Source organism: Penicillium canariense (genome assembly GCF_028826845.1).
Source record: "Penicillium canariense strain IBT 26290 chromosome Unknown utg000001l_segment0_segment0, whole genome shotgun sequence".
Taxonomy (NCBI): Eukaryota; Fungi; Ascomycota; class Eurotiomycetes; order Eurotiales; family Aspergillaceae; genus Penicillium; species Penicillium canariense.
In genome coordinates this window covers 4,283,885-4,303,911 of record NW_026622728.1, presented here as the reverse complement: position 1 = coordinate 4,303,911, position 20,027 = coordinate 4,283,885, and the positions used below count along the sequence as shown (strand labels likewise).

At 51.6% G+C, this 20,027-nt stretch overlaps 7 protein-coding genes across 7 annotated transcripts; 4 read left to right on the top strand and 3 right to left on the bottom strand.

Annotated features, from left to right (window-relative positions):
- Window positions 1-385: 385 nt before the first annotated feature.
- N7482_001480 (uncharacterized protein) lies at window positions 386-2,925 on the top strand (the record flags this gene model as incomplete). The annotated part of the gene is made up of 6 exons (XM_056683605.1): window positions 386-559; window positions 673-1,272; window positions 1,342-1,493; window positions 1,549-1,725; window positions 1,815-2,153; window positions 2,241-2,925. The coding sequence occupies 6 exons, from the start codon at window positions 386-388 to the stop codon at window positions 2,923-2,925; spliced, it is 2,127 nt and encodes a 708-aa protein (XP_056547211.1).
- A 229-nt stretch (window positions 2,926-3,154) lies between these two features.
- On the bottom strand, window positions 3,155-3,346 carry N7482_001479 (uncharacterized protein; the record flags this gene model as incomplete). The annotated part of the gene is made up of 1 exon (XM_056683604.1): window positions 3,155-3,346. The coding sequence occupies one exon, from the start codon at window positions 3,344-3,346 to the stop codon at window positions 3,155-3,157; it is 192 nt and encodes a 63-aa protein (XP_056547210.1).
- A 408-nt stretch (window positions 3,347-3,754) lies between these two features.
- N7482_001478 (Zn(II)2Cys6 transcription factor) lies at window positions 3,755-6,233 on the top strand (the record flags this gene model as incomplete). The annotated part of the gene is made up of 2 exons (XM_056683603.1): window positions 3,755-4,096; window positions 4,218-6,233. The coding sequence occupies 2 exons, from the start codon at window positions 3,755-3,757 to the stop codon at window positions 6,231-6,233; spliced, it is 2,358 nt and encodes a 785-aa protein (XP_056547209.1).
- Window positions 6,234-7,960: 1,727 nt separating this feature from the next.
- Window positions 7,961-9,819, top strand: N7482_001477 (flavin monoamine oxidase family protein; the record flags this gene model as incomplete). Its single annotated transcript, XM_056683602.1, has 3 exons — window positions 7,961-8,344; window positions 8,409-8,597; window positions 8,641-9,819. 3 exons carry the CDS (start codon window positions 7,961-7,963, stop codon window positions 9,817-9,819), a joined length of 1,752 nt encoding a protein of 583 aa, XP_056547208.1.
- Window positions 9,820-11,681: 1,862 nt separating this feature from the next.
- On the top strand, window positions 11,682-12,827 carry N7482_001476 (uncharacterized protein; the record flags this gene model as incomplete). The annotated part of the gene is made up of 1 exon (XM_056683601.1): window positions 11,682-12,827. The coding sequence occupies one exon, from the start codon at window positions 11,682-11,684 to the stop codon at window positions 12,825-12,827; it is 1,146 nt and encodes a 381-aa protein (XP_056547207.1).
- Window positions 12,828-13,446: 619 nt separating this feature from the next.
- Window positions 13,447-15,720, bottom strand: N7482_001475 (uncharacterized protein; the record flags this gene model as incomplete). Its single annotated transcript, XM_056683600.1, has 7 exons — window positions 13,447-13,702; window positions 13,756-14,060; window positions 14,115-14,597; window positions 14,645-14,872; window positions 14,926-15,000; window positions 15,051-15,346; window positions 15,405-15,720. 7 exons carry the CDS (start codon window positions 15,718-15,720, stop codon window positions 13,447-13,449), a joined length of 1,959 nt encoding a protein of 652 aa, XP_056547206.1.
- Window positions 15,721-17,048: 1,328 nt separating this feature from the next.
- Window positions 17,049-19,985, bottom strand: N7482_001474 (uncharacterized protein; the record flags this gene model as incomplete). The annotated part of the gene is made up of 1 exon (XM_056683599.1): window positions 17,049-19,985. The coding sequence occupies one exon, from the start codon at window positions 19,983-19,985 to the stop codon at window positions 17,049-17,051; it is 2,937 nt and encodes a 978-aa protein (XP_056547205.1).
- Between the last annotated feature and the right edge of the window lie 42 nt (window positions 19,986-20,027).

Here is a 20,027-nt window from a genome sequence, read left to right as displayed (position 1 = left end):
GTTGTCTTTCTCTCCCCTGGAATTCAATCTGGGGCTGGTGCGAGGGCTTACCGTCCGTGCTGGCTGGCCGTGGCAGTCCCCATTGAGCCTAATGCTCTCTTGAATCCTGATGTGCCGCATCCGTCTTTCCTGCTGTCGCCTTGTTTATGCTGTGGCTACTCGCATGTCCAGCGCCTCTTGCCCCCGTCGTCATTGGCATGGACCGATGCCTTTTGTCTTAGATGGCTAGCCACCCGGCCTCATTTCGACTATATCTGCGGTTATGATTGCCGCGAGATTCCTGTAACGCACCAACTGCATTCTACCAGTATATACTCATTCGCACATGCACATACAAATATCTACACATACAGATAAAAATATACGTGCATATCCATGCCCCGCCATGACTGACCAACGCCAAATCATCCCGGGCCCCTCGCGGTCCTCCGACCACGGCAGCCCGCCGCTCAAAGAGCCGAAGCATAACCGCTCGTCTTCCGCGGCGTCGAATTCCAACTCCACATGGAAAAAGAGAGTGTCTACTGCATGCCTTGCATGTAAGAAGTCAAAGCGGAAAGTAGGCGGTCCCCCAGCACAACCCAGCCCTGCCCTGCCCCATGATGGTGCCAAAGTGGGATGAATTTCAGCATATTGTCAACGAAGCAACTAACACTCCACCTCTGAAAACAGTGCTCCGGCACCCCACCCTGCGAAAACTGCCGCGCCTTCAAGCGCGTCTGTATCTTCGACGAATCTCTCGACCAACGCCGCCGGGTCGCTGCAAAGCGCACCGCCGACGAGCTGTCCTACCATCGCGACCTGCTAAATGATGTCTTTAAACTCGTCCGTGAAGCTGACGAGAGCAAGGCTCTCCAACTGCTGGCGATCATCAGGCACAATGCCCCGCCCGATGAGATTCGCGCATATATCCACGACACCCTGTCCAGCCTGGGCGCGTCAGATAGGGCCTCCGTGGAGGCGGTGTCCAAGCTCGAGGATATGCAGAACTTGATCAACATTGAGGGGACCACGCCTGCATTTCGACGCAAGGTGATGGATATTCATTACCTGTGCAACGAGGCGCCCATTGATGTGCCCGCGCAGCCGTGGACGACTGTGACGCAGGACAGCGATCTGGTGTCGCATCTGGTGTCGCTGTATTTTACGTGGGACTATCCGTTCCATTCATTTGTGGATGAGGCCGTGTTTTTGAAGCACATGGCCGGCGGGGATATGGGGAGCCAGTTCTGCAGCCCGTTTCTAGTGAATGCGATGCTGAGCAATGCCTGTGTGGGTATATCCCGCCTTTGGAGCCTGATAGTGTGGCGGCGATGTGTGGCGCTGATGGAATTATTCTAGTATTTCTCCGAGTTTTCCGAGGCGTATGTGGTTCCTGGGGATATCTCGTCGAAAGGATGTGATTTCCTTGCTGAGGCTGAGCGGCTGAAGGACGAGTTGCCTGTGCAGCCGAGTTTGGCGTCGGTGCAGGGGACGCTGCTTATGTATGAGCGGTATGGATGTAAATTGTGTTTGTCATTGTTTCGACGCTGGTCTAATCAAGAGCAGATATGCGATGTCTCGCAACGATGATCTGGGCTATCTTATGCTCCATGAAGCTATTCGTATGGGCGAGTCGCTAGGACTGGTTGGGAGTGCAGGGCCCCGGATTACCTCGGAGCAACTCTCGGAGGATATGGATTCTTCGTGCAGGCGGACGGCGTGGGGGTTGTTTAATATCGATACGTAAGTGTACAAGTTATACACCCGCGACCCGATATCTCAAGCAGGATCTCGACACTGAGCCTCAGATCTATGCTGACATCTCTTTGTAGTGTGGTCCATCCTGGATTTCTCCGTCCCAGTCTCATAAGTCACGTCAATATGCCCCGCATCGACCGCAATCTCCCTGAAGACGAGTCTCTCTGGACGCCCTACCCATCGCACAGGGAAACGAGGCCATCTTATTTGAGCGTGTACTTTGACGAGGCCTGCAATTTGTCAACTATTGCGCGCGATATTTCGCGTAGTATGTTTGCAGATGAGCGCGGTGGGTTTGCACCGCTGCAGCGGCAGAGCCGCGACACTTTGTATGAGCGGCTGAGACGGTGGGATGACTTGTTGCCGGATATCTTTCGTGGGGAAAGGGTGGCCCCGCATATCATTTTGCTAAAGTGAGTATGCTCCAGTATCCTTACTCCGCCAAATATCGTAGTCACGGGGTTTCACCGGGGAATGGAGTTGTTAATTCTCTTCCGCAGGATGCGGTACAACACGCTTATCATCAACTTGTTCAGCTGCATCTCCGAGATGTGTAGATCAAGAAACACCACGTCTGAAGCACCCAACACGCCCGAAAGTCCACCCAGGCAAACCCCCGAGCCAAACCCGAAGTACAACGCATGGGAAGTCACACAAACCGCGGCCCGGAGCATTGTCGCACTCACACGTCTGCATCGCCGCGAGTTCGGCGTGAGCCGAGCGCATCATTTCGCCATGTATGCGATTAACCTCGCCCTGTTCACGATGCTCGAGCAGGTCTCCTTCAACGTGCTCGACCGGGATTTTCTCTCATTGGCCAGTGCGTTTTCGATCATGGCGAGTCGCTCTGCGCTGGGCCGGAATCTGTTTTATATTTTCCGGCAGTCGGTACGGGCGAAGGCGCAGGGAAGTCGAATTCGCGCTGCGAGTTTCATTCCGGGGGATTTGAAGGATTTGTTTGACGAGGAGTCCTCCGCGAAAGGTCATGGCCGCTTCGATGAGTATGCGGAGGGGCTCGAGAAACTGAACCAGGAGGAGAAGTACCGTGGAATTGAGCGCGGCGAGGGGCAGGGGCTCCAGGGTTACCCTGGCCTAGGATTGTCCGACATGCTCGACCGTTACGAGAGCCTGAGTTTGGGCAAAGACAGTGTCTTGTCTGAACGAAATCGGCAGGTCGGATGGTAATTTGCCGAGTGGCTGATATGCAGATCTGCCTGGATTTTCTGGAGATGTGATCTGTGAAGGACGGAGGTAATTCTGTCTGGTGGTTGCGGTTAATCCAGCCGAGCAATGACTGCGATGATATCACCCAGTCAGGTGCCTGCTCGCAAGTTGTTCAATGTCCGACGATCAACCTCTCTGGACCGCTGGTTGTGACCGACATGCGCCCCTCGTGCTCGTCCACTCTCTTGATTTATCTGGCCCAGCCGGCTGGGTTAGGATGGTCGGCTTCTGACGTCAACGCGTGCAACTTTGGCTCTTTGCGGCTGTGGCGACGACCCACTCCCCCGAGCAGCTCGTCACCATTGGCCAGTCCGGGCCCGTCCGTTGTCCGCGGGGCTTCGATATGGGGCTTTTTACCAAAGCAGAGGACAGGAGGGGCCATACCGACTGGATGTACCGTTCTTTTATCCAAACCTGTTTGAATCAACCTCCTTGCGGCCGAGAACCACGTCAGGCCGGTTGGTGCTGGTTGCCTACCTCGACATTTTACTTTCCAGAGTACTTGACCGCTCGGTCAGGTTTCCATTCCAATCCCTAGTTGATTCCTATCTCACTGCGATACTTCCCATACCCTCCAGTGTCTATGCACAACTCGAGTGACTGGCTGGAGCACACAATTGCCGAATCCAACCTCTCGCCCGTCGCACCATACTAGGCCACATCGTTGAGCCCAGTGTCCTCGGCTCCTCCAGGCACACAATCCGATGTAGGGGAGAATCAATTTTTCCCATCGACTCGTCCAGCGGTAAAATTGAGCACCCACCTGCCGTGCTTAAATGCCATATCGCGAATGTTCCCTTCCGGTTCTACCGATCAAAGCGAAGCCTCCGGCACCAACAAGGTCGCAATCCCCCGAGCGGCCGCTCCGGCTGCGCAGCGTGGGCGGCGGCGTTCTGTGCGAGCATGCGAGGCCTGCCGGCAGCGTAAAATCAAATGCGATGGTGACCGACCGACTTGTGGCCAATGCACCTACCACAATAACCGCTGTGTCTATGAAGATGTGAAACGTGTCCGCGAGCAGAAGCTGCTCGGGTTGCTTTCGCAGCGTGTCGAGCGATATGAATCCCTGCTTCACGATCTACAAGGGGACGCTGATGCGCCCACAGCTCGGAGGATTAGGAAAGTGCTGAGGGTAAGTGCTTTCTTACCATCACGACATCCCGCGCCGATGATTCGTCCAGGATATTCTCAGCATACCCCCACACTCAAATGCGTTCATGCAAATTTTTAACTATTCATCTTCATCGATATAGATCACGGATAGCAAGTGTCCGAATCGCAATGAGGACTCTGAGAATTCGGATTCGGATTCAGATTCGTCGGTCGGCTCGCTGGACGCAATCGATCTGATCGATGAGGATCTGAACCGGAACGAAAATACCCGCGCCGCTGGGTTCTTCGGCAAGAACTCTGACGTTGCGTGGATGCAGCGCTTGGAAGATGGTGTCGAGCACAGGACAGGCACCGGCGGCTACGTCCAATCGCTCTCCTCGGGCTCATCCGCCGGGACCTCGCAGCAGCCAAGTCCGTTCGGCGTGCCAGCTATGCCTCAGCCGGAGAAGCCAGATCGGGGTATACCCATCGCGATGATGAACTACCACCTCGACGACCTGGACATACCGGTCGTCGGTGACTCTGATCCACTGGCAGTACCCCCGCGCGAGACTGCAGATCAATACTTTGATGCGTATATGGCCTACGTTCATCCGATGTTCAGCATCATCCGCAAGCCCACATTCACCTCGCAGTATCGGCAGTTCTACAGTGGGCCGGCTAAGCCACCGAAGAAATGGCTCGCTATCTTGAACATGATCTTCGCCATTGGCTGTCGATATTGTAAACTCATCAGTCCCACTGGCGCCAGTGCTTGGGAAGACGGCCTGGTGTATCTGACCCGTGCACGGCAGTTGGCCTTGCACGAGAATATTCTTTTCGAACACACCGATCTGCAGCAGATTCAACTAGAGACTCTAGTGGCTATATATCTGCTCTGCCTGGGACAAGTCAACAGGGCATCGAAGTTTTCGAGCATGGCCCTTCGCTCAGGCCTCTCCCTTGGTATAAATCTTCACATTACGGATGGCCGAACCAACAACGCATCTAAAGAAGCCCGTTGCAGACTATGGTGGTCTATCTACTCCCTCGAGCACCTACTCACCTCCATGCATGGCCGAGCGTCCTGCATCGGGGAAAGCCTCTGCTCCTTGCCCCCTCCAGTTCCCATTGAAGAGGAATTCTTCGAACAGCCAGATGTCTGCCGCCTCCTGCAAGATCGAACATTCCGTGAAACCCAACTTCGATCCACTCTCTTTGAGCTCCCCTCTCAGCTCCAAGGCGGTCTAACATGGATGGCTGACTGCAAGCCATGTCCATCGCTGCTCTTCTATCACCTCACGGACCTCGCCCTCATATCACAGGCTGCTTTAAATAATGTATACAGCGTCCAGGGCATCCGGGAGGACACAAACGTGATTGAGTACCGCCTGCAAAAGTATATTCTGCGATTGGACCGATGGTTGGCCAAAGTACCTGCTAGCTATAAATTCACGCTCCCAGACGCAGGACCCTGGCACCTGAACCACGCCCAGCTAGACGACGAAAATGCCCCGTTCGCTCGCGAGCGAGTTTGCTTGGCAATGAGTTACTATTCAGCCCGCGTCATCCTGTGCAGACCGTGTCTCTCGCCACCACACCCCTCGCAAGCCCCAAATTCCCCATCCGCGCAAGGTCGTCCTCACACAAAACTCAAAGCAGACATGGCGATGAACTGCCTCCAGGCTGCCTGCTCGCTTATCTCAATCCTCCCCGAGACAGTTGACTTTGCCTGGCTCGCCCGCGTCACGCCTTGGTGGAGCGTTCTGCACTTCATCATGCAAGCTACGGCATCTCTTCTGCTCGGCCTGTCGTACTGCTCTCTCACGAAGCAGAATTCAGTCCCGAAACCAGGAACTGACGCCCCTCCCTTCAATTACCAGGCTCTCCTGGAATCGGATCTTGACAAGGTAGTTGTGCAGGCCAAGAAGGCGCTACAATGGATCCATGCTATGGCGTCTATTGATCGGGCGGCGAGACGGGCATTTTTGCTTTGCGATGATGTGGTTGCGAAGATTGCGCCTGGGCTGAACATTGACTTGCGGGGTTGGCCGAGCGCGAAGTCGTTGGGTGGGACTGCTGTGCAGGAGCAGCTGGAAGCGGAGGCTGAAGCTGAGGGGAGGATGGAGGGATTGGAGGACCCGATTGATTCTGAGGATGGCGGTTCTTTCTCATGAAAGGTTTGATTGTGGTTACATACATCAGTTTGCCTTGGGTGTGAGCACACAAAAGCTGTTTCGGCTGGTGTCGTCGATCTTGGAATCGAATCAAGTTCACTCTGGCAGGTTGAAACCCAACTCAAACCTTTTCACGCAAGAATACCTACCAGCGTGCACAGCAAGAAGATCCACGTTTGCTACCCGAGTAGTATGGCCGTGTAGAGCGTGCAATCTATTTATTCGGTATAATAGCTGTGGATGTATACAATTCCGATGAATCTGGCTTCGCGATGGGAGTGTGCGCAACAGCAAAATGCTTACTCGCGCTGCATACGACACATCAATGTTGATAGGTTGAATGTGAAAAATGCGGGCATTACATATCGGACGATTAAACCTCGAACCTTTTGATCTTATCCTTAGTTTCTAGGAGAACAATCTGGGAACGCGCATGCCAATAGTTACGATGTATTATTAAAGACGTCGAATGACAGGGTCTTAGATATTTTGGGTAGCCTTAACGTCTTGTGCGGCTTTTTAAAGTTGGTCTACTATTAAAGAAGCGATGTTATACGCCACTCTCCTACGATCGAATTGGGCCTATCAAGCTGCGATCTGCCATGGGTTAGGGCTGGGTGAGGGTCGAGCGGAGGGGGCTGTGGTCGAGATATATATAAGGGCTTTGTACGTATGAAGTATGGACGGTAATTAAGAGACATAATGAGACAACACTGGTGTAAAGGAAAGACCCCGGGACGAGCGACAACGACAAGGGGAGAGGAACTGGCGAATTACAAGAGTGCAGCAGACAGATACGGTGGTGAGGGGGCAATGCGGGAAGAGCCATAGCAGAAGTGAAGGGGCAGTTGAAGCAAAATGCCAGGATGATCCATGTAATAAGGCAAGAGGACGGACTCGAAAGACGACAAAAGCACGTTAATAGGAATCCAACCAAACACCAATGAGCAAGAGGCTTGGCGGGAAAGTTGGCTGTGTGTGACGCTGTGTTATTGGCAGCGTTAAAAAGCTGGGGTCGCGCAGGCGCACGGTTTGTAACCCCTTTCACTCCGTTCCTTCATTTCAGGGCATTCTACTACTACTACGACTGTAAGAGGAGCAGACCCTAAATGTTTGGCATTTTAAGTCTTTTGGCTGAATTCCTCGATTTTCATCCCTGCATAAGCCTTAGATCCCTCCGAGAAATTTGGATTTTACTATTTACATCTTAGTCGTGGAGCTGATACCCGTACTATCCTTTCGCCCTCAATTCAAGATTCCTACAGGAATATCAATCCATGTTCGTTGCTTATTCATAATTAGTAAATTATAAAAGCCGATCATCAATATTCCTCATACACTCAACAGGTAAGTTATCTTCAGAGGTGTTAAAGAGGGACCTTAACCCTAGCATCAAACACATCTTTCTCTTCAACATTCAGTTATACGTTGCATCACTCACCTAACTTTCAACAATTCCGGTTCTCCGTACAGTGATATTCTAGGGGTGGCTCAGGATGGCACAGCCCAATTCTCCTACATCCCAAGCGGGGATCTGGAATATTTGCAAATTTTGTACTGGTAAGCTTAAAGTGAACATTCCAAGCCCATTCCATCCCCACGTTAAAGTGGAGCATGAGACATATAGATAGGAAATGGCTGGTTGCCTCTTCCTATCTTTGAAGGCATCATTATTTTCCATTGTGTGCTTGGTCTGACAACCTTCGCTTTCTTCCGTTGCTGTCAAGATGAGGCCTTTACTCTGCCTCTCCGCTTCCCTTTTGTTCTTGTGCGCACACGGCGCCGAAAATGCCATTGACCCCGGTTCTGCCCGGGCCCAACTCTTCCGTGAGTTGATATCTCGCGCAGGAGTCTACAACTCATTTCCCCCTGGTTCTCCGGCGTTGCCATGCGACCAAGACTGCCAACCACCGTCACCACCGCTAAAGGTTGGCATTATTGGTGCAGGTGCTGCGGGGTTGTATTCAGCTCTGCTGCTGCAGAGCCTGGATATCGACTTCGAAATCCTGGAGGCAGACGGACGCGCGGGCGGAAGAATCTACACCCATTATTTTGACCCGGAGGGTTGGAAGAAGTCGACCCCTCAGGAAGCTGCGTATTACAATTATTATGTAAGTGTGAAGTCACAGCAGCGGCTGGAGAGGGTGTTGGTAACAAAACTAACTGGACATCCAGGATGCGGGTGCCATGAGGATTCCCGTTATGCCCTACATGGACCGGGTGATTGGGACTCAAAACTGGTCCGTCGTCAGCTATGTGAACTCGCACGTCAGTGACCGAGCTGACGCAATTGATCTGATCCCCTTCATCTTCTCCACGAACAATACATTCCAGATGTATAACAATATATCTGTTCATGCCAACGTGACTCCCTCTGCCGCAACATTTCATGTCCTAACAACTGAAGGCGGGAATATCCCCCCCCTCCGAATTCGCCGTTATCAATCCCGATACGATATACAGCGACGCGCTCGCCGAACTGGTGGATGCACTACAGCAAAACATCGATCAAGGATATACTAAGCTCTTGGAATTCGACCAGTTGTCCGTCCGGGCATATCTTTTGCAGAAAGGCTTTACCAACGCCCAGATCAATTGGTTGGAAACGATTGAGGAAGGAACGTTGTCCTTTGATAAAGCCTCCCTTGCCCAGGCAGTCATCGAACAATGGATATTCACGGCTGCTCCTCTTGATTCTTGGATGACAATCAACGGCGGCTTTGAACGACTAATCCATGGACTTCTTAATGTTCTGCATCACCCGCCGAAACTGCTCAACCGCGTGACCGCCATCAAGCCCGGACAAGCGGAGTCCCTCACAGTTGTCGTGAACCATACTGTTGAGCATTCTTATGACCATGTAATCAGCACAATCCCGCTTGGAGCAACAAGGATCCTCGACACGTCCACGTTGTCAGATCTCAATTACAATACCACAATGGCGTGGCGCGCTCTAGCCTACGATGACGCAGGAAAAATCGGCATTTGGTTTAAGACGCGCTGGTGGGAAAACCCGGATGTGTTACCTGCTCCTTTCGTCGGCGGGGGATCATCCACGGACCTTCCAATCCGACGCTGCGTGTACCCATCCTATGGGCTTGATGTCCACGATGCTCCAGGAACAATGATCGCCAGCTATACATGGAGCCAAGATGCCGCTCGACTAGCTGCGTTTTACCAAAGTGAAGATCAGGAAGAATTCATAACGCACGTAGTCTTGGAGGATATGGCACGTTTACATAACGTATCCATATCATTTCTCCAGGACCAGCTAGTGGAAGCACATTTGTGGGACTGGTATAGCCACCCATACTCGATCGGTGCTTATGCTCTCTTTGCACCCGCACAATTTTCAGATGTTCTGCCGCCCCTGATGCGGCCGAGTTGTAACGGAAGACTACACACAGCGGGCGAGGCCACAAGCAGTGGTCATGCGTGGGTTGTTGGCGCGTTGAACTCGGCGTATCGTGCTGTGATGGAGGTCTTGGCTGTCGAAGGCAGAACAGATTTGATGGAGAAGATGATAAAGACATGGGGACCGGTAGATGAGGTGGATATGGGTTGGTTCAAGTCGCCAAATCCGTGAGTGGAAACCTACGGGAACACACGCTCATTTTTATATCCAATGCATTACTAGGTGGCATTGAATTTATCGCTTGTATTTCAGGTCTTATGGGTTTGGCTTATATATAATGGGCTGGTGCTTCCACTCTTTGAGAACCTGCCTCACCCTTTGTACCGGAGCGGGATCGGGCGTACGGATACGAGTTGTTGGTTCAACTGGAAAGAAGCGCCTGCATAGCCATTACGATACTAGTTAGGCTGCAGGAGGTTAATAGAACTTTGATTGACTGATTGATTGAAAGCTACGGGAATTGAAAGTACGGTTGGAAAGGGTTAGAAATCGAATTTACAGTATATTGCTGGACATTCCTCTGAATCCTCCCATTTTAACTATTAGTGGGACCACAAGAACGCGTCCAATTTGAGACCTAAGGCCGACGAATCGCTAGGTCTGCAGCACATCTGGCTCTCACCGCGCCGTATCGATGTCTTGGTTGTAAATCGGAAGTTCCATCATCAATCATGATACAGGAAGGTTTTAGTTTTTCATTCGGATGATTTATACGAGGCCCGATGAATAATGTGCATCTGGATGCACGTCCACAGCGGCTAAAAGGTTATGAATGGCCTAGAACGTCCTATAACAAATAGCCTTGGGTTACACTGGCTTAGAAGGCTTCTTGTAAGAATCCGAGCCACAACTACAAAGACCGCCATAGACTGCCTATAACAAATAGCCTTAGGTTACACTAGCCTAAAGGACTTCTGCAAAAGTCCGAGCTTAAAACTATTAAGTTCGTAACAGACGCCACACGACCTAGAACAGCCAGCCCCTGTCTTCGCTAACTTGAAGGGCTGCCGCGAGAATCTGGGCTAAAACGCTAAAGTTCGCGTTTCGTTACAACACGACCATAATCATCCTAGACAAGATATTCTCTTTTCCAGTGGCGAAATACTGAGTACAAGCAGTGCCTGCTCCGCGCAATATGGCGCATTTATAAGCTCTACCCTGAGTGTCGACTACTATGTACTTCGGATGGAGCGTAAACCAAAGGACAATCACTCCTTGCCTCTGCTCTAGAAACCTACTCCTGCTTACCGAGGAGATTGAATCGGGACCATTTGTATGATATTACTCCAAAAACATCGTGTATTAGATATCGAGATTTAATACTGTAGAAAGGCGTAATAAAGGTCAAAGGGATCAATTCGCCGATTACTCTACGAATAATTCTTCGGAAACGGCGGGCCGGGGCGCCGGCCGGAGAAAACCCCATATATTGAATTTACTATGTCTTTTAGAGGGGGCCACTCGCTTGTGAAATACGTTATTTGCCTATTTTCCTGAACTACTGGCCGAAATTGCTTCACCCTCTTTCATTTCTTTCACTCGTTAATCTGTCATACTTCTGTTATTCTCTCAAGCTTACATGCAACACCTCGGCTAGAATTTCCTACCCGTGAGCGAGTCATGTCAATTTCTACACATTCCAAACATTCCCTACATTGTCCATTGTCCATTCCGCCCCTTCATCGCTGAATCATTACTTTGTCATCGCTCTTCTAGCATTCTACAGGATTTGACGTATCATAAGATTCTATTGTGGCATCAAAGTGCTCAGGCCTACAAGAGGAACTAGCTCAACACCAGACAACGATCCAAACCGCAGCATCTAATTAGCCAACAGGCCAGCAATGGAATGCCTGAGGGACATGTGACAAGATAAAGCGTCTCTGATGACCCTTCCCTAAATCGCTATGTAATGCCCTCCATGCCCTACAGAAGCTGCTTTTATTCTCCGAAATTGAATTATCTACTCTGCTCTGTTTTTACTGATAACAAATCGCCTTGATTGACATCATTTGCAAACTGCGACAGTAGCCATGGCAGTGATATCTCTCCCCCCCGGTTTCCAGATCGAGCCGGTCCAATTCATCGGGGAAGAGCTATTGCCGATACCATCGCCACTGGGTGTGCTGGCGAACTTCAATGGAAGCTTTACTGGGACAGGCTTCAACACAATCTTTCGCCCGCATAGCGGAGAAAATGCAGTATTTCCCCGCGACAACATCTTGGAGCTGAATCTGATAGACGACGCAATAACGTTCTCCGAAGATTTTGGCGCCGTGCCTAACCGCGGGCTTCAGTCGCAGAGCAACATCATCCTCAATGGCGTATCCTATGTACAGGCCGTCAACGATGTGACAAACGAGAAAACTGGGATGGCTGATAATCCTCCCACCGGCATCCACTTCGAGACTGGATTGTGGATGAACGTCCCGGCCACGAACAATACTCCAGTCCTTGGCGAATCGCTCGTGCGCATGGGGTCCATTCCACATGGCACAACTATCAATGCTCAATGCCTAGCGCCTACTTCGAATTTTTCTGGTCCACCCGATATCCCAGCAGCCAGCCTGGCGGTATTCCCCATAGGCGATACTACTACCCCAGTGCCGATTGGCAGCACAAATGCCTCCGTCCCCACCGATCTTCGACGCCCACAGGATCTCTCGAAATTCATTGCTGCTGGCACCATCACCCAGGAAATGCTAGACGACCCAAACACTGTTTTGCGCAACGCCATCGAAGGACAGACTATTCTCCAGAACATCGCCTTTACGGTGTCCACGATGCCTTCGGCTCCGGTGTTCGGTGGTGGAACAGCGAACATCGCATTCTTAGAAGGCAACCCGCTCGCCACGACTCCAAATGCCAATGCAGTCCAAATGAATGCTACCTTCTGGATCGAGACGGTGCAACATGAGCTCAAAGTTCCAATGTTCAAGCTTGGACAAGCCCCTATGAAAGTCTCCCCGGATTCACCAGCAGACAGGCCTGTGCCGGTGTTCCTCGTCAACCCACCGCATGACATCACTGCACCCAGGACGATCAATGTCACTTCGATACAGATTCAGTATTCTCAGGTAGTGTTACTGGTATTCGACCTCTTGGTCTGGCCGCATTATTCAGTATCGACGCTGGTTCCATCCGATCCTGTAACAGTGCCAGACTCAGTCTGGAATTGAGAGACAATTGAAGCTGCAATGGGTGTGAGGATATTTGATAGTTGTCGGGTATTTTTTAGCTACGTATTAATACAAGATTTGTCTTCGTTGAGTCGTGATCACTTTCTCTGGCCGTTTGAGCCATTTAACAGGCATACGATTACCCATAGTGACTGATCTTAGTTTCCGTTGCCCACTCGATCTTTGTATGGTGGCAGAATAGAAGGAGGAATCTAATGTCCAGATAAGAGTCACTCCCAGGTTCGTGTTTGTCCATCTCCATGTCGGTAAGTGTACTAACGTTTACGTTCAATAAAAAGCGTTGATGAGGTGGGAGATAATATGGGGGAAGTGGGGTATCAAACCTGGTGGGCGAATGCTGGAGTATACTGCTCTATCCCACAACTTCAACAAACCTGAGGGCTACGAGGATGGTGGACGGTCAAAGGGCAAAGCTGGCACGGATCATGCACCGGCTGGAAGCCGGAATTTTAGTGATACGACGTGCGATCCACGATCTGGAAGACTAATCTTGTAGTCGGTTTCTCGACGTCCGGGACAATCCTGGCCACCATTCTCAGTGTTCTGGAGTTGAATCGGTTGGTTCGACTCTGGACTTTCTGTCATTCATAGTGTCAATCTAAGATGGATACATCATCGATCCTGTGCTGACAGGTTTCACAATACCAGCCTTCTCAAGATCCTCAATGAGATTCACCAACATGAAGTCACAGCCTCTGGCAGCCCCAAAGCTCATTGTGACTGGCATATACTCCGTCTTAAGCGAGATAGTAGAGTTATAAGCAACCTCGCCAACAGGGACAATCATATCAGGGGTACCAGCTAAGACGGCGATACGGCCATTTGAAAAGCCTAGAGGAGGTGCGGTTGGGGCACTGTGGATGTTAGATATTGAAGCTTTATCATGATTCTGATGATGCCAACTCACCTGAAATAGACATTGCGGTATTGCGTGTCTCCCTGTGTGTAGGGGTAGAGATAGATTCCCTCGGAACAAGTCTTTTCGTCTGCCTTGCCGTATCCGTCTGTTTCCCACCAGTTCTTGAAGCTGGTCTTGTTCTTGAGAGCCTCTGTAAAGGCGGCGTCACCACCGTTGTTCTGGCCCCATGTCCATCGTGCCAGAGGGCCTGGGTTAATGAAGGGCCGTCGACCTTCGTGCTTCTTAGCGTAGTCTGCGTAGAATGGCAGTGCAAGGGAGCGGTATTGGTCAACGGATACCAAGAAAGCGTATGTCTGTTGTGTTTTATTAGCATGCGATGGTAGATTTTAGATAATCTTGAAGCCCACTGTATTTAACACGTCGTTGATGGCGCCGGCTGTTGTTGAAGGATGGGTTTTCTCCCATTGCGAAGAAATATTAACATGCTCACGCTTCGTGGCGAGGAAATCTTCGACCTTGACAACAAACTCTTCGAGCATTGCACCAGCTGAGGTGTTTGTGGCAGGGAATGAAGAGTCCTGATAGAAGATCTTCTTAGGATATTCCCTGTAATCAGTAAAGTTCTGGTACCAAGCATGAAGAACCTTTGACCAGGTGGCAGCATTGCGGGAGAAGACACCAGCTGTGTCGAGTGCATGGCAGAGGGGAATAACATCATCCAGGGAGACGGCACCAGTAGAAGGACGGTTGGCAAATAGCCCTTGCATGCCTGCTGGGCTGCGCATGGAGCCACCAGTATCGCTTCCCACGGCAATATCTAACCAGTCGTAAGCACCAATGCCGGCGCCAGGTCCTGAAGATGAGCCACCAGGAGCTTGGTAGCCATCACCCTGAGAAGTGTTAGTATAGATTCCCGTATATGAATCAAGAGACTTACTCTCGGGTTGAAAGGACAATGGAAGTCGACCCAGTCAGCGGTGGGGTTGTCACCGTTTGCAAACTGAACAGTGCCCATCTTTCCGACCACAATAGCACCTTGATCGATCAAGCGTTGAATTGCGGGACCGGTGGTGTTTTGCGGTGAGTACAAATCATAGTAGGCTCTGTTACCTCCACTAGTCCGCAGTCCCTTGATGTGGTAAATGTCTTTGACACCCAAGCGTAACTAGATTTTATAAACAATAATTTCAACCAACATTACATGGGTTTGAGACTCACTCCTGCAAGTGGCTTTTTAGAAGTGGGCGTATAGTAAAGCCGGGATGGAACAGCCACACTTTTTGTCATTGCTCCCTAAATCTAATTAGCTCAAAGTAATGCACGCTTTCCTACCAAATACTCACCGATGCGGCTGCAGGCAAAGGTTTGAATCCTCCATTTCCATCGCTCAGGGCTCCTTCAGTGAAAGCAACTTGGTGGTCTGAATAGAGACGGAAGGCTTGATAAACCTCTCCGGTCTGGGGCGAGAAAAAGTAGGGTCCCTTGGGTAGGTCATGCAACAGCTTGGCAGGTGTAAGATATGCTTCAGGTCGATAGCGAGGCGAAGCCATTACGACTTTGCTTCCAAACTTCTGCAGAGCTTGGTGGCTTGAGATGTCAGCTTTGCTCCGACCAGCTCCGTCGTAGAGCAGAAACACCGCTGTTGTGAGGTTAATTCAACTGAATTTGTGAAGAATAGCAGCTCAACCCAAACTTACACTGGAGGAATCCAGTCTGGAACACATCATCGGAGTCGGAATAGTTTGAGATAATATCCTTCAGACTGTCCTTTGTGAGAACCGCATCATCTGTTCGAATGATAGTAATAGGAACAATATCCGCGTTGAATTGGGTTGTACTGAAATCTGCGGAGGTCACTATCTTGGAGACAGCAGTGCCTCCGCCATAATAGCTGATTCCATTGACGGTGAACAGCTTGCCATCTTCGATAGTAGTTGATGTGGTCGAGGTAGCAAAGAGAAGAACTATAGAAGCGGAAACACGCCACAGGCGAGATCCAAAACCCAAAGCCATGATGCACTTAATCTAATGCCTTGAATAGCAGGGGCACTCTTAAATACATAGACACCGCCAAGCTTACTATCTTAGCGTCGACTGGACCTTCCGAGGCTGCCGTGTCTGAACTCCTCACCCCAAATTGCCCAGAGATAACGGTGGGGCGTATCCCCTCTTTTGGGGTTTCCATGCTTGCTCCATTGATCTTTAGAGGTCAGAAGGGAAATTTCTCCGATTCGTCTAAATAATCGGACATAATGCGATAGGGCTGTATGTCTAAAGGGAAACAGCCCAGAGCAAGAGTTAAGGTTCCAAATTTATTGTTAAGTGAAATTAAGGATGCTTTTTTAAAACAATCAGGAAATAGGCTTAGAAGCTGCCATTTTTTGAAGACCTCGTAACAGAGCGCATTGTCCCATCGGAGAATAAGACCAGGGGACCGGTAAATTCCGCTAAGGGCGTTGGGGAACGTGGGAGAGATTGGCAGTCTTGGCAGACTTGGCAGGTGAAGATCGCGAACTGTTGAAGTCATCAAACCCGCTAAATCCTTTCTTACTGAGGTGAGACTTCATACACAAATCTGCACAGCAGGGATCTAGGTTACAACTCCATACCTAAAGCGCCTGCGCCAAGTTCAGTGCGACATATATTGAAGTTGTCGACTCCATGAGACTTGTTGATGTGGGGAGCGGATAAAAGAGTGGAACAAAACAAGGCCAGAAGCCTAGAAGAAGAAATCATAGCTTTCCAGCCCTGCCTAGCCCATTGCTAGCGCGGTGGTATGCTCTGTTCGGGGCCTGCTTGCCTTACGAATTACTTCAGAATTATACTCTCCACCTAGCTGTTTGGAAGTAGGAATCCATGTAATAGCCCGTAAGATTAGAAATATGTACTACAACATTAGATATGTATCTCAAACAACCATCCAGCAGAAATCCACAAATCAGAAATCCACTGGCCCGACTGAACAAAGGACGCATCTGCAAATCAGAATGCCCATCATGCCAAGGACTGAGAGAAACAGGACGCAACATAACATGAAAAAGAAAAAAGACACGCGAAAACGCCACAGGATACAAAATAGCGTGACCACTGAATTCAATCGTGGGAGGGGTGGGTCATGCCGTGTTATCAGATAAAACAGGAACAAGTTATAGCATATAAAAAATCAGTAAACCAATGCAGGGAATATTGGAATGTGCGCCAAAGGGCTATAGTAAGAGTGAAAACAATGTCGGAGGAAGAATGAAGTCATGGCGGAAGTAGTGAACAGGGAAGCGTCGGGGAGGCACCAGCCTGGCCGCATAGCAGGGGTATGCACAGCTCAACCGTAGACAGCGCAAGTTCTAGGTCGTTTGAGGCTGGAGCTGAACCTGGAAGGTATGCTGATGCTGATGCTGTGGGGCCGGCGCCGGCGGAGCTCGATTTTGTTGCTGCGCTGGAGGACGACTTTGAGCATGGTGGTGTCCCTGATGCTGAAGCTGCTGCTGCCCCTGGTGTTGAGGATGTCCGTGAATCGGCTGAGGGAGTTGCATTGGTGACTGCTGCATTGGTGACTGCTGCATTGGTGACTGCTGCATTGGTGACTGCTGCATTGGTGACTGCTGCATTGGTGACTGCTGCATTGGTGACTGCTGCATTGGCGACTGCTGCATTGGCGACTGCTGCATTGGCGACTGCATCGATGGCATCTGAGTTTGCATGAACGGATGAGGTGGCGTCGGCCGGGGAGGGTGAGCGGTAGTCTGTTGGTGCATCTGCATATGCGGCGGCAAGGATAGCGGGTGGCCAGGTTGCAAGGGCAATTGCTGGTTTGGTGGACGGTGCTGGTGCTGGTTCTGCTGCTGTGGCAGGTGCTGACCAGACTGGTGTCCCATGTGCTGCCCTGGCTGCGGCATGTGAGTGAACCCGTGATGTTGCTGCGGCGGTAAAGCCTGGCTTGGCTGTGAATTTGCTTGGCTTCGGGCAGGTAAGTGCTGTCCCTGTTGCTGAGGCTGAGGTTGAGGCTGGCCTTGTTGTAGGTGTGGAGGTGTTGGGCAAGGCCGCTTGCGCGGGTCGTCATCAGCGGGTGCCGAGCGCTTCTGAGCTGCATTCGCATCTGGCTTGTCACCTATCTGAGGCTTGTTTTCTCCCTGTACCTGATCACCACCTGCGGCGGCGGCTGCTGCCGCAGCGGCAGCAGCCGCCGCGGCGACATCTGCCTTGCGAGGTCTGCCACGAGGTCGACCAGTACCGCTCGGCTTAGCAGTGGATGGCTTCTTGGGCTTTGGTGGCGGCAACGGTTGGCCCGTTGCAACTGCCCAGGCGATCTGATCAGCCTTGCGAGGACGACCACGTTTACGCTTGAATGGTAGCGGAGTTCCGTCTGGCCCGATAATAATTTGGGGAGTGCTCGAGCTGGGCGCTCCAGCAGATCCTGGTGCAGTCGGCGTCATGTTTGGCGGGAATGATTGTCCGGGTTGAGATGTCCCTGGGAGGGGAAGGCCAGCAGCGGCAGCGGCTGCGGCAGCGGCAGCCTGTCTGGCCGCGACTTCCTCTTTCCGTGGGCGCCCGCGCTTGCGTTTTGTTGGGGTCGGCGTAGCTGGGGGCATACCACCAGCTGCCGGCACAGTAGTTGCTTGTCCTTGTGCTTGTCCATTTGCCTGCATTGGCGTGCTGGGCGGCGCAGCAGCAGGAGCTGAAGGATTCAGAGTAACCTGAGGCTGAGGGGTGGCCTGATGTTGAGGCTGAGCCTGTGCAACTACAGACTGCCTAGGTTTTGACTTCTTTTTCGGTGCCGGGCTTGGGTGCTCAGTCTTGATGATCACGTTACCCGTAGCTGCAGCAGGCACAGATGGCGCAGGAGGGGGTCGTGCAGGCTTCTCTGCTGCTGGCTGTGAAGGAGGTTGATAGTGCTGGAATTGCGTGTGTTGAGATTGGGTGAATTGAGGTTGCGGAGGAGCTTGCGAGAACTGTGGCTGGTGTTGCGTATATTGATTATGAGCCTGAGCCTGCGGCTGATATTGATGAAATGAAACCTGCGAGTGTTGCGGGAAAGGAGAATGTTGCTGCTGATATGAATTGTGAGCCAATGTCTGCTGTTGTAGCTTTTGCAGTCTCTGCTGCTCCAGTTGCTGCTTTTGTTGCTGCTCCATCTGCTGTTTTTTCTGTTGTTCAAGCCGCTGCTGTTCTAACAACTGTTTCTGCTGCCTCTGCTGCTCTAGACGTTGCTGTTCCAGGCGTTTCTGTTGTTCCAACTTCTGTTGTTCCTGCTGCTTCTGCTGCTCCAGGCGTAGCTGTTCCTGACGTTGTTGCTCCAGGCGTTGCTGCTCTAAGCGTTGCTGCTCTAAGCGCTGCTGTTCCTGGCGTTGTTGCTCCTGGCGTTGTTGCTCTTGCCGTTGCTGCTCCAGACGTTTCTGCTGTTCCTGCTGCTTCTGCTGCTCGAGACGTTGCTGCTCCTCTAGGCGCTGCTGTTGAAGTTGCTTTTGCTGCTCGAGTCGTTGCTGTTCGATCCTTTGCTGCTGAAGACGCTCCTGCTGTTGTTGTTGTTGTTGATACTGTTGCTGTTGATACTGCTGGTGCTGGTGTTGTCTTTGTTGGAATTGATGCAACTGCTGCTGGGTTTGCTGAGGCGATTGGGGTTGTGACTGGGGCTGCTGGCGCTGCTGGTTGATAGCGAACATGGAGGGACTAGCCATGGACGAACTGGCGGAGGGGTGGCTTTCGCGCTGTTGGACACCCGAGTGCGGAAGCCTGTTCAACGACTGCTGAGGCGATGGAATCCCCATGCCATGCCCTTGGGACATGCCCGTCGGAGGGCTCATTACAGGCTGGGGTCGGATATGCGCCATTTGATTCTGGAAGCCACGCTGTAGGTTCTGCAGAGCCATCGGATCGGAATTACGAGCCATAAAGTCCGGGCGAGACATCACCTCAGGAGAGCCCTGCGGCGCAAAATGACCGGGATATTGCCCGTAGCTAGTCGTGGTGGGGTACCCAGTCAATGGGCTCGAAGATGTCGGTGCCATCTTGCGCAAATCGGGCGATTGCCCTGCAGAGAATGCCTGTTGCTGCGGTGGACCTGCGCGAAACAGGGGTTTGTTACTAGGAAATGGACTGCCTCCATGGTGCGGCAGATTCGGCGCGGCGCCTAGCGACGGCGACGGGATATGCTGGCGCGGCGGCCCCAGCGGATGCTGGGTCTGCGATGTCTGATGGGGTTGCTGCGACTGCTGCTGCTGCTGCTGCTGCTGTTGTTGCTGCTGCGCCTGCTGATGGTGAAAGGGCTGACCCCCGTATCCCATCATTTTCAATGACGTGGTGCCTCGAACGAAAGCCGTCAGCGG